Raw genomic sequence first — 12934 nt, forward strand, 5'->3', positions numbered from 1 at the left:
GGAAGAATATGAGAGGGGAGAATATGAGAGGGGAAAACCGGAGAGGGGAGAATTTGAGAGGGGAGAATATGAGAGGGGAGAATATGAGAGGGGAGAATATGAGAGGGGAGAATATGAGAGGGGAGAATATGAGAGGGGAGAATATGAGAGGGGAGAATTGGAGAGGGGAGAATTGGAGAGGGGAGAATATGAGAGGGGAGAATATGAGAGGGGAGAATATGAGAGGGGAGAATATGAGAGGGGAGAATTGGAGAAGGGAGAATTGGAGAGGGGAGAATATGAGAGGGGAGAATATGAGAGGGGAGAATTGGAGAGGGGAGAATATGAGAGGGGAGAATATGAGAGGGGAGAATATGAGAGGGGAGAATTGGAGAAGGGAGAATTGGAGAGGGGAGAATATGAGAGGGGAGAATTGGAGAGGGGAGAATATGAGAGGGGAGAATATGAGAGGGGAGAATTGGAGAGGGGAGAATATGAGAGGGGAGAATATGAGAGGGGAGAATTGGAGAAGGGAGAATTGGAGAGGGGAGAATTGGAGAATTGGAGAGGGGAGAATTGGAGAAGGGAGAATTGGAGAAGGGAGAATTGGAGAAGGGAGAATTGGAGAATTGGAGAAGGGAGAATTGGAGAAGGGAGAATTGGAGAATTGGAGAAGGGAGAATTGGAGAGGGGAGAATTGGAGAATTGGAGAAGGGAGAATTGGAGAATTGGAGAAGGGAGAATTGGAGAGGGGAGAATTGGAGAGGGGAGAATTGGAGAAGGGAGAATTGGAGAGGGGAGAATTGGAGAGGGGAGAATTGGAGAGGGGAGAATTGGAGAGGGGAGAATTGGAGAGGGGAGAATTGGAGAGGGGAGAATTGGAGAGCAAAGTATTGGATAGGGAAAACAGAAGGAAAGAGAAATTAAGAAAATAAAGGAGGAGAGAAGAGCTGAGGTCTCACAGGTGAGTTTATTGTTTATGACACATTCATGGAGGAGAGGAGAGAAATGAGAGAAGGAGGGGGAGAGGAGCCAGGGAGAAGGAAGCAGAGGAGAAGAGGGGAGAGGATCTGGGGAGAAGGAAGCAGAGGAGAAGAGGGGAGAGGATCTGGGGAGAAGGAAGCAGAGGAGAAGAGGGGAGAGGGGCCGGGGAGAAGGAAGCAGAGGAGAAGAGGGGAGAGGAGCCGGGGAGAAGGAAGCAGAGGAGAAGAGGGGAGAGGATCTGGGGAGAAGGAAGCAGAGGAGAAGAGGGGAGAGGTCAGTCTCACAGGTGAGTGTATGTCCTCCAGCAGCAACACAGAGCAGCGTTCACACTGCAGCAGGGTCACAGCTCTCTGCATGATCTTCCTCACTATCTTCTCCAGGTCTGTCTGTTCCTCAAACAGGTCATTCACCACCTCTAGCAGAGCCTGGAGGAGCACAACAACAACACTGACCACTCTCTCTATTTGTCTAAGAAATGGAGAGAGAGAGAGAGAGATAGAGAGATAGAGAGTCTGGAGAACGGTGTAGTGTACAACTCCTCAGAGGGTAAAACATTTAGCTTGTGATTGTTGTAAGACAACATGTTTTCCCATTTTTTGTTGTGAACAGTAGATTCAATATGTACAGTAAACTGTTTGTCCCTTTAAATGCAATAAGACATCTAAATGATGGCTTACATATTCAGTACTAATCATCTTGTTCATGGTTGGAAGTCTAAATCAACATAAATTGAGAGACAGACAGGCTATGTGAGAGACAGACAGGCTATGTGAGACAGACAGGCTATGTGAGAGACAGACAGGCTATGTGAGAGACAGACAGGCTATGTGAGAGACAGACAGGCTATGTGAGAGAGACAGACAGGCTATGTGAGAGACAGACAGGCTATGTGAGAGACAGACAGGCTATGTGAGAGAGACAGACAGGCTATGTGAGAGACAGACAGGCTATGTGAGAGACAGACAGGCTATGTGAGAGAGACAGGCTATGTGAGAGACAGACAGGCTACGTGAGAGACAGACAGGCTCTCTGGAACCTGGAACCAAAAGGGTTATCCCATGGGGGCAGCTAAAGAACCATTTTGGAAGCCTTTTCTCTAAGAGTGTATGAGCCAACTCACTCTGCTCCTCTCGTACTCCTTCCGAGACTCTGAAAACAACTTGGCATTGGAGATGGATATTCCACAGAACGGTAGATACATCTGCAGCACCTGATGGGGGGAAAGCAGAGGAGAAGACAAAAATAGTTCTAGTTCTGAGGCTAAATGATAAACAGGAAAAACAACATCTATAATTCAGTGGTTGGAGTCTGATCTCAACTTTTCTTTGTTCCTTCTAAACAGCCAAGTCACAAAATCCATCAGTGGGATTTAACAAACGTTTTGGGCCGTCAAGCGTATCTGTGTATGCGTGTGTGCATGCGTGTGTGTATGCGTGTGTGTATGCGTGTGTGTATGCGTGTGTGTGTATGCGTACGCGTGTGTGCATGCGTGCGGGCATGCGTGTGTGTTGGTGTGTGCATGCGTGTGTGTATGTGTGTGTGTATGTGTATGTGTGTGTGTGTGTGTGTATGTGTATGTGTGTGTGTATGTGTGTGTGTGTGTGTGTGTGTGTGTGTGTGTGTGTGTGTGTGTGTGTGTGTGTGTGTGTGTGTGTGTGTGTGTGTGTGTGTGTGTGTGTGTGTGTGTGTGTATGTGTGTGTGTTGGTGGCTAGTTCACCATTAATAACGTTCTTCTTTTCTTCAACGTCTATTAACACAGCTGGTTGCTTTCCTCTTAATGGAGTATTGATTTAGTAAATGAATGACTCAGGTAGTAAGTAGGTATTCTGAATGTGCTAGACAACAAGCAGTCACTTACGTAAGATTGAGTCTTTTTTAATTGGTTTTCTGTTAAGCAGACTGTCGGCCGTTCAAAACCAGCCGTGGGGTACTGCCTAGACCCAGACCTATTTTCCAACACACACTGAACCTACGTCTCAACCCAACTCTTTGATATGTGCTGCCATTTCTCTCAAAGACTAGGTTCAAACAGACTAGCAAAAGCATGGATCACAAATAGCATGGATCACAGATAGCATGGATCCCAGATAGCATGGATCACAGATAGCATGGATCACAGATAGCATGGATCACAGATAGCATGGATCACAGATAGCATGGATCACAAATAGCATGGATCACAAATAGCATGGATCCCAGATAGCATGGATCCCAGATAGCATGGATCCCAGATAGCATGGATCACAGATAGCATGGATCACAGATAGCATGGATACCAAATAGCATGGATACCAAATAGCATGGATCACAAATAGCATGGATACCAAATAGCATGGATACCAAATAGCATGGATCACAGATAGCATGGATACCAAATAGCATGGATCACAGATAGCATGGATACCAAATAGCAGGGATCACAGATAGCATGCATCCCAAATAGCATGGATCACAGATAGTATGCATCCCAAATACCATGGATCACAAATAGCATGGATCACAAATAGCATGGATCACAGATAGCATGGATCCCAAATAGCATGGATCACAGATAGCATGGATCCCAAATAGCATGGATCCCAAATAGCATGGATCACAGATAGCATGTATCCCAAATAGCATGGATCCCAAATAGCATGGATCACAAATAGCATGGATCACAGATAGCATGGATACCAAATAGCATGGATCACAGATAGCATGGATCACAGATAGCATGGATACCAAATAGCATGGATCACAGATAGCATGGATCACAAATAGCATGGATACCAAATAGCATGGATCACAGATAGCATGGATCACAGATAGCATGGATACCAAATAGCATGGATCACAGATAGCATGGATACCAAATAGCAGGGATCACAGATAGCATGCATCCCAAATAGCATGGATCACAGATAGTATGCATCCCAAATACCATGTATCACAAATAGCATGGATCACAAATAGCATGGATCACAGATAGCATGGATACCAAATAGCATGGATCACAGATAGCATGGATCACAGATAGCATGGATCCCAGATAGCATGGATCACAAATAGCATGGATCCCAAATAGCATGGATCACAAATAGCATGGATCCCAGATAGCATGGATCACAAATAGCATGGATCCCAGATAGCATGGATCACAAATAGCATGGATCACAGATAGCATGGATCACAAATAGCATGGATCCCAGATAGCATGGATCACAAATAGCATGGATCCCAGATAGCATGGATCACAAATAGCATGGATCACAAATAGCATGGATCCCAGAGAGCATGGATCCCAAATAGCATGGATCACAGATAGCATGGATCCCAAATAGCATGGATCACAGATAGCATGGATCACAGATAGCATGGATCACAAATAACATGGATCCCAAATAACATGGATCCCAAATAACATGGATCCCAAATAGCATGCATCTGTGAAAATTATTTTAACAAGGGGTTGCCAAGGATTGCATGTGTTCATAAAAATGAGTCTGTATCTATCACTCTTTTGAAGAATGCATAAAGTGTTGAAAAAGAGTTGACAGTCTTGTTTAACTAAATCCTGCCACCTGGTGGGCATTAAGGAGAACTCCGCGGCTAATCCCAAATGGCTCCATGTTCATTACTCACACCATTCCCTACGTAGGGCCCATAGAGTCCTGGTCTAAAGTAGTGCATCATGTAGGGAATAGGGTGCCATTCCCTACGTAGGGCCCATAGAGTCCTGGTCTAAAGTAGTGCATCATGTAGGGAATAGGGTGCCATTCCCTACATAGGGCCCATAGAGTCCTGGTCTAAAGTAGTGCACCATGTAAGGAATAGGGTGCCATTTAGGATGTCAAAACAAAAATCAAGTTGCCACTAAGAGAGAAAAAACGAATTCACAGGAAATAGTTGAATAGCACCAATATGTGAAAAAATATGTACATTAGTGAAAGCCCTATAGCGGCAACATCCGTATTGGGGTTAGTAGTGAAAGCCCTATAGCTGTAACATCTGTATTGGGGTTAGTAGTGAAAGCCCTATAGCTGCAACATCCGTATTGGGGTTAGTAGTGAAAGCCCTATAGCTGCAACATCCGTATTGGGGTTAGTAGTGAAAGCCCTATAGCTGTAACATCCGTATTGGGGTTAGTAGTGAAAGCCCTATAGCTGCAACATCCGTATTGGGGTTAGTAGTGAAAGCCCTATAGCTGCAACATCCGTATTGGGGTTAGTAGTGAAAGCCCTATAGCGGCAACATCCGTATTGGGGTTAGTAGTGAAAGCCCTATAGCTGCAACATCCGTATTGGGGTTAGTAGTGAAAGCCCTATAGCTGCAACATCCGTATTGGGGTTAGTAGTGAAAGCCCTATAGCGGCAACATCCGTATTGGGGTTAGTAGTGAAAGCCCTGTAGCTGCAACATCCGTATTGGGGTTAGTAGTGAAAGCCTTATAGCTGCAACATCCGTATTGGGGTTAGTAGTGAAAGCCCTATAGCGGCAACATCCGTATTGGGGTTAGTCGTGAAAGCCCTATAGCTGTAACATCCGTATTGGGGTTAGTAGTGAAAGCCCTATAGCTGCAACATCCGTATTGGGGTTAGTAGTGAAAGCCCTATAGCTGTAACATCCGTATTGGGGTTAGTAGTGAAAGCCCTATAGCTGCAACATCCGTATTGGGGTTAGTAGTGAAAGCCCTATAGCTGCAACATCCGTATTGGGGTTAGTAGTGAAAGCCCTATAGCGGCAACATCCGTATTGGGGTTAGTCGTGAAAGCCCTATAGCTGTAACATCCGTATTGGGGTTAGTAGTGAAAGCCCTATAGCTGCAACATCCGTATTGGGGTTAGTAGTGAAAGCCCTATAGCTGTAACATCCGTATTGGGGTTAGTAGTGAAAGCCCTATAGCTGCAACATCCGTATTGGGGTTAGTAGTGAAAGCCCTATAGCTGCAACATCCGTATTGGGGTTAGTAGTGAAAGCCCTATAGCGGCAACATCCGTATTGGGGTTAGTCGTGAAAGCCCTATAGCTGTAACATCTGTATTGGGGTTAGTAGTGAAAGCCCTATAGCTGCAACATCCGTATTGGGGTTAGTAGTGAAAGCCCTATAGCTGCAACATCCGTATTGGGGTTAGTAGTGAAAGCCCTATAGCTGCAACATCCGTATTGGGGTTAGTAGTGAAAGCCCTATAGCGGCAACATCCGTATTGGGGTTAGTCGTGAAAGCCCTATAGCTGTAACATCTGTATTGGGGTTAGTAGTGAAAGCCCTATAGCTGCAACATCCGTATTGGGGTTAGTAGTGAAAGCCCTATAGCTGCAACATCTGTATTGGGGTTAGTAGTGAAAGCCCTATAGCTGCAACATCTGTATTGGGGTTAGTAGTGAAAGCCCTATAGCTGCAACATCCGTATTGGGGTTAGTAGTGAAAGCCCTATAGCTGCAACATCCGTATTGGGGTTAGTAGTGAAAGCCCTATAGCTGTAACATCTCTATTGGGGTTTAGTAGTGAAAGCCCTATAGCTGTAACATCTCTATTGGGGGTTAGTAGTGAAAGCCCTATAGCTGCAACATCCGTATTGGGGTTAGTAGTGAAAGCCCTATAGCTGTAACATCTGTATTGGGGTTTAGTAGTGAAAGCCCTATAGCTGCAACATCCGTATTGGGGTTAGTAGTGAAAGCCCTATAGCTGCAACATCCGTATTGGGGTTAGTAGTGAAAGCCCTATAGCTGCAACATCTTTATTGGGGTTAGTAGTGAAAGCCCTATAGCTGTAACATCTGTATTGGGGTTAGTAGTGAAAGCCCTATAGCTGCAACATCTGTATTGGGGTTAGTAGTGAAAGCCCTATAGCTGCAACATCTGTATTGGGGTTAGTAGTGAAAGCCCTATAGCTGCAACATCTGTATTGGGGTTAGTAGTGAAAGCCCTATAGCTGCAACATCTGTATTGGGGTTAGTAGTGAAAGCCCTATAGCTGCAACATCCGTATTGGGGTTAGTTCTTATTGGATATTCCTGTGTGTGAAATAATAAGGTAAAGGTATATTCCAGTTTTTTTTTTAAAAGCTTGATTCTGAGACAGTAACACTGATTTCCCATTGGTGGAGATAGTGGATTTGTTGTCAATGACAATAATGAATTCTCATTGTACAGGAACTTTAGTTTTACCACTCTTCTATTGGTCCATGAAGCCAGACAAGCTCAATCAAGCCCAGCTAAAGGATTTGAAATGACTTCTAATAGTATTGTGAACTCAGGTGTGCTGTGGACTGACCTTCTCGTCGTCCTCAGTAAAAGGTGTTCCGATTGGGTTCTTGTTGATGGCCTGCACAACCCCGATGACCTCTCCATCACTGTTACAGATGGTCATACACAGGATGGACTGGGTCTTATAGCCGGTCAGCTTGTCTATCTCGTCACTGAACCGATGGTCCTACAGGAGGAGACATATAGGAGAGGAAATGTTACAAATACTGTACACACACACACACACACACACACACACACACACACACACACACACACACACACACACACACACACACACACACACCACACACACACACACACACACACACACACACACACAAACGAATAGAAACACATATACACATCTTTTTTTAAATTCAGAAATCAGAGACAGCCTAAAATCAATCTGAACCGACAGAATAGATTTGATGGGAGGAAATATCAGTATATTAGGGAACGACTGTAGCCTAGTTAATATGGGTCAAAACACTGCAGTGCACTGTGTTAATGTATCCTATAGCACTGCAGTGTACTGTGTTAATGTAGCCTACAGCACTGCAGTGCACTGTGTTAATGTATCCTATAGCACTGCAGTGTACTGTGTTAATGCATCCTACAGCACTGCAGTGTACTGTGTTAATGTAGCCTACAGCACTGCAGTGTACTGTGTTAATGTAGCCTACAGCACTGCAGTGTACTGTGTTAATGCATCCTACAGCACTGCAGTGTACTGTGTTAATGCATCCTACAGCACTGCAGTGTACTATGTTAATGTAGCCTACAGCACTGCAGTGCACTGTGTTAATGTATCCTATAGCACTGCAGTGTACTGTGTTAATGTAGCCTACAGCACTGCAGCGAGAGCTACATGGTATTCTTATGTGCAGTGCACCAGAGACCTACAGGTAACTGCCAAAATAATGGAAACCCCAACATAAAGTGTCTTAATAGGGCGTTGGTCCTCCACGAGTCAGTACCTGGAACTATTGGAGGGCTTTGGGCCTCCACGAGTCAGTACCTGGAACTATTGGAGGGCTTTTGGCCTCCACGAGTCAGTACCTAGAACTATTGGAGGGCTTTGGGCCTCCACGAGTCAGTACCTGGAACTATTGGAGGGCTTTGGGCCTCCACGAGTCAGTACCTGGAACTATTGGAGGGCTTTGGGCCTCCACGAGTCAGTACCTGGAACTATTGGAGGGCTTTGGGCCTCCACGAGTCAGTACCTGGAACTATTGGAGGGCTTTGGGCCTCCACGAGTCAGTACCTGGAACTATTGGAGGGCGTTGGGAAAGTAACTGAAAGGTGGCTGGTTCCAATACCTGAGCCAACAAAATGAAAAATCTGTTGATGTGCCCTTGAGCAAGGCACTTAACCCTAATTTACTCCCGGGGTGCCGTATGGCTGGGGCGGCAGGTACCCTAGTGGTTAGAGCATTGGACTCGTAACTGAACGGTTGTAAGATCAAATTCCTGAGCTGACAAGGTAAAAATCTGTCGTTCTGCTCCTGAACAAGGCAGTTAACCCAGTGTTCGTAGGCCGTCATTGAAAATAAGAATATGTTCTTAACTGACTTGCCTAGTTAAATGAAAAATGGCTGACCCTGTAAAACAACACATTTTGTTGCACCTATCCAGGTGTATGTGACAATACAACATTATTTTGATTTTTTTCATTCTTCCACAAAAATTCCATAATTTGATAGTGGTGGAAAACACAGTCTCAGGCGCCGCTCCAGAATCTCCCATCAGTGTTGAATTGGGTTGAGATCTGGTGACTGAGACACCCCCACACAATCTCTTTAAACCCACTATGCTCCTTTGAGACCCCTCTTTCAAAGTCACTGAGATATCTTCTTCTAGCCATAGTAGCCAAAATAATGGGCAATCGGGTATTTTTATACATGACCCTAAGCATGATGGGATGTGAATTGCTTAATTAACTCAGCAACCACACCTGGTGTCTATATACATGTATCTCTCATTTACTCAAGTGTTTCCTTTATTTTGGCAGTTACACGTACACCTTATTGCTCTAATACAAATTTATATCCCAAATGTGACCCTATTGCCCAACAGGGCCTGCACTATATTTTCAAAAGTAGTGCACTATGGAGGGAATAGGGTGCCATTTGGGAAGACACATGTAAAATAAATTGGTCCACTGGGTCCTAGGACTGGGCTTAACATCTCTCAAAACCACACGAGGCTGCTCTATTCCTGCTAGCCTGTTGTCTAGATCCGCCAGATACCCAGTTCCCACGAGACCCGACCAACGTCAACATGTTGCCTCTGCCTCGCGAGGCGCCCACGGCCGTGATATAACGATGTATAGCGCGCGACTGGTGGATGGGACTCCGGAGATGGTGAGAGATGGAGCTTGCAGCCTTGCAGGGAATGAAATGGCCATGATTTTCATATCCCTGTCTATGAAGGAAACGATGGTGGAGGGGCAGTATTTTTGTTAATGTAATTGTAATAATTACACATAATGTTTTGCTCCAATTGTTGTCATGGTGATAATGTGTGGATGACAGCATAAAACGGAGGTGTCCTGATACGGGAAGGATATACAGCACCTTCAGAAAGTATTCACACCCCTTTACTTTGTCCCCCCAAAAATGTTTTACAACCTTGAATTTAAAATGGATTAAACAGACTGTTGTTCAGGTTCTGTAGAGAGAGAGAGAGAGAGAGAGAGAGAGAGAGAGAGAGAGAGAGAGAGAGAGAGAGAGAGAGAGAGAGAGAGAGAGAGAGAGAGAGACAGACAGAGAGAGAGAGAGAGAGAGAGAGAGAGAGAGAGAGGATGCCGTTTCAGCTGGAACAGACTGTTGTTCAGGTTCTGTAGAGAGAGAGAGAGAGCGAGAGAGAGCGAGAGAGAGAGAGAGAGAGAGAGAGACTGAAAGGATGCCGTTTCACATTTTGTCTTCCACTTTGACATTACAGAGTATTTTGTGTAGATCGTATCCATAGAGGATTCACACACTTTTAATGTCATGGTATTTAGATTCTATATCCCACTAATAGTATTGAGTCCAAATGAAATATGACAATTTTGCATTTGGGGTTTGCAGTGATAGTTCTAATTTAGGAAACCTGATGTTTCCACATTGCTAATGTCTACCTCATATGCGTTGGGTATGTTTACAGTCTCCCCATGCTCTGCCACGTATCCGATAATGCCCTTTCCCCACGGCACCTGCACCTCGTTAGAGTTCAGAGTGCTCGAAGAGGGTCGCACGGTGGTGCCCAGGTGCACGTCGAATAACTTAGACACGAGCGTTCTCTTGTGAGAGGGTCCCTCAACTAGGAACAGCGAGCACCTATCCGCATCCACCAGGATACACACATTGATTAGGATCTTATAACTCAGGTTGGTCATGTCCAGGTCATTGGAGACATCTTTCACCAACTCAAGGAAGAACTCCCTCTCGTTGGTCTCCTTCAGTCTGTATTTGTAGTCGATGGCACTGGAAGCGTACTGGGGCACATTGACCCTGGATTCCAGAAGGGCGCTCAGAATGTGCCCGGTTGTTGGCGGCAAAGAACTAGCTTTGCGCAGTAACGCTCGGCGTCTCATGCTGGACTGGGAATCATCGTGTTCCCTGTGACTGGCGTGCTCGTCGTAGGTTCTGTGCGCGGTGGTGGCTTTGGACCGGGCGAAGTTCCGTCGGAGCTCCATGTGGGAGGAGCGGCGTCGGAGACCGTCAGGGTTGGTCGGCCAGAGGGGGTCCCTGGGCACTCCGCCACGCTTTTCCTCGGCAAGGGAGACTTTGGACGGCTGATGGTCCTTCAACCACCTGCTCACCGTATCGCATTTTCCTTTACGCACGACATAGTCCTCAAAGAGGTCCGGGTGGCAGTCCAAAAACGCTTCCACATCAGAGAAGTCAAAAGTAGTCATCGGGGAAAATAATAAAAGACCTTAAGAAGAAGCAGAATAATATCAGAATAACAGGAGTTACCAAGTCAATTCATGAGGTGCTCTGGAACAGACTGTCGTTCAGGTTCTGGAGAGAGAGAGAGAGAGAGAGAGAGAGAGAGAGGATGCTGTTTCAGCTCTTCATTTACTCCCTGCTGCAATTTAAAACAATCCGTCGTCGTCCTCTTCTATGGAATGCTGCGAGCAGAGATTTTCAGCTAGAGTATTAAATAAATGATTAATGAATTATGTTTACTTCTTGAGACTAAATTGATGACGCCGAGTGTAGCAAGTTGAGGGGCTATGTGTCAGTCAGCTGAGACTACAGCACCAGATGCCTTGGTGATTCTAAAGCTTCTACAATGCAGATCAGGAGGAAAGCACTGTCCGCTTGCCTGTAGCAGTAAAAGTTGCTGCTCTCTCTCTCTTTATTTGCCAGGGACACTTGAAATAGCACCCTATTCCATATTTAGTGCACTGCTTTTTGCCAGGGCCTATGATGAGTGAATAGGGTGTCATTTCAGACACGAGCTCTCTCTCTTTACAGGGCTCCAATTTAAAATGAATGAGAATATTATATTACATTTCCTTTGAATCATTTTAGAGTGACTGCAGCCAAATATATTATATGTGTGTGTGTGTGTGTGTGTGTGTGTGTGTGTTGTGTGTGTGTGTGTGATTGTGTGTGATTGTGTGTGTGTGTGTGTGTGTGTGTGTGTGTGTGTGTGTGTGTGTGTGTGTGTGTGTGTGTGTGTGTGTGTGTGTGTGTGTGTGTGTGTGTGGAAAAGAACAGAGTGAGATAGAGAGGGAGAAAAAGAAGAGAGAACATTAATATTAATATTAATGTTCTCCTTTGTAGACAGACACTAGCCAGCCCAGCACACCTTGAGAAGCCAATTACCACTTTATACAGCAGATAAATAATCCTCCCTCTGGTCTCAGATATGGAACACCAACGTTGAAGTTTATGGAGCACAATTTGTTATTTACAGTGTGATTTACTATCCATATGCACATTTTAATTACATTATTAAAACACTATGCTTGCGTCTAAAATGGCACCCTATTCCCTATAAAGTGCACTACTTTGGACCATCCTCATAGGCTCTGGTAAAAAGTAGTGCCCTATATGGGGAATAGCGTGCCATTTGGGATTCCCATCCTTCTGGATAAACAACAATAGTTGATAATATGCAACAGAAAAAGCTGAGTGGTAGGACTAACAGTAATAATGGTGATGACTAAAGGCTGAGTGGTAGGACTAACAGTAATGATGGTGATGACTAAAGGCTGAGTGGTAGGACTAACAGTAAGGATGGTGATGACTAAAGGCTGAGTGGTAGGACTAACAGTAATGATGGTGATGACTAAAGGCTGAGTGGTAGGACTAACAGTAATGATGGTGATGACTAAAGGCTGAGTGGTAGGACTAACAGTAATGATGGTGATGACTAAAGGCTGAGTGGTAGGACTAACAGTAATGATGGTGATGACTAAAGGCTGAGTGGTAGGACTAACAGTAATGATGGTGATGACTAAAGGCTGAGTGGTAGGACTAACAGTAATGATGGTGATGACTAAAGGCTGAGTGGTAGGACTAACAGTAATGATGGTGATGACTAAAGGCTGAGTGGTAGGACTAACAGTAATGATGGTGATGACTAAAGGCTGAGTGGTAGGACTAACAGTAATGATGGTGATGACTAAAGGCTGAGTGGTAGGACTAACAGTAATGATGGAGATGACTAAAGGCTGAGTGGTAGGACTAACAGTAATGATGGTGATGACTAAAGGCTGAGTGGTAGGACTAACAGTAATGATGGTGA

At 45.0% G+C, this 12934-nt stretch overlaps 1 protein-coding gene across 1 annotated transcript in view; it reads right to left on the minus strand.

Moving 5' to 3' along the window:
• The window catches only part of LOC145879591 (dual 3',5'-cyclic-AMP and -GMP phosphodiesterase 11A-like), a 32158-nt gene extending 20638 nt beyond the window's left edge, over positions 1–11520 (minus strand). Inside the window, exons 1-4 of the mRNA XM_082975835.1 lie at positions 10311–11520; positions 7216–7374; positions 2084–2173; positions 1248–1388 (exon numbers count right to left, since the gene is read on the minus strand). Coding sequence (XP_082831961.1) covers positions 1248–1388; positions 2084–2173; positions 7216–7374; positions 10311–11090 — 1170 coding nt within the window. The 5' untranslated portion in view covers positions 11091–11520. The remainder of the gene's footprint in view (positions 1–1247; positions 1389–2083; positions 2174–7215; positions 7375–10310) is intronic.
• Between the last annotated feature and the right edge of the window lie 1414 nt (positions 11521–12934).

Source organism: Salmo salar, chromosome 05 (assembly GCF_965601325.2).
Source record: "Salmo salar chromosome 05, fSalSal1, whole genome shotgun sequence".
Lineage (NCBI taxonomy): Eukaryota > Metazoa > Chordata > Actinopteri > Salmoniformes > Salmonidae > Salmo > Salmo salar.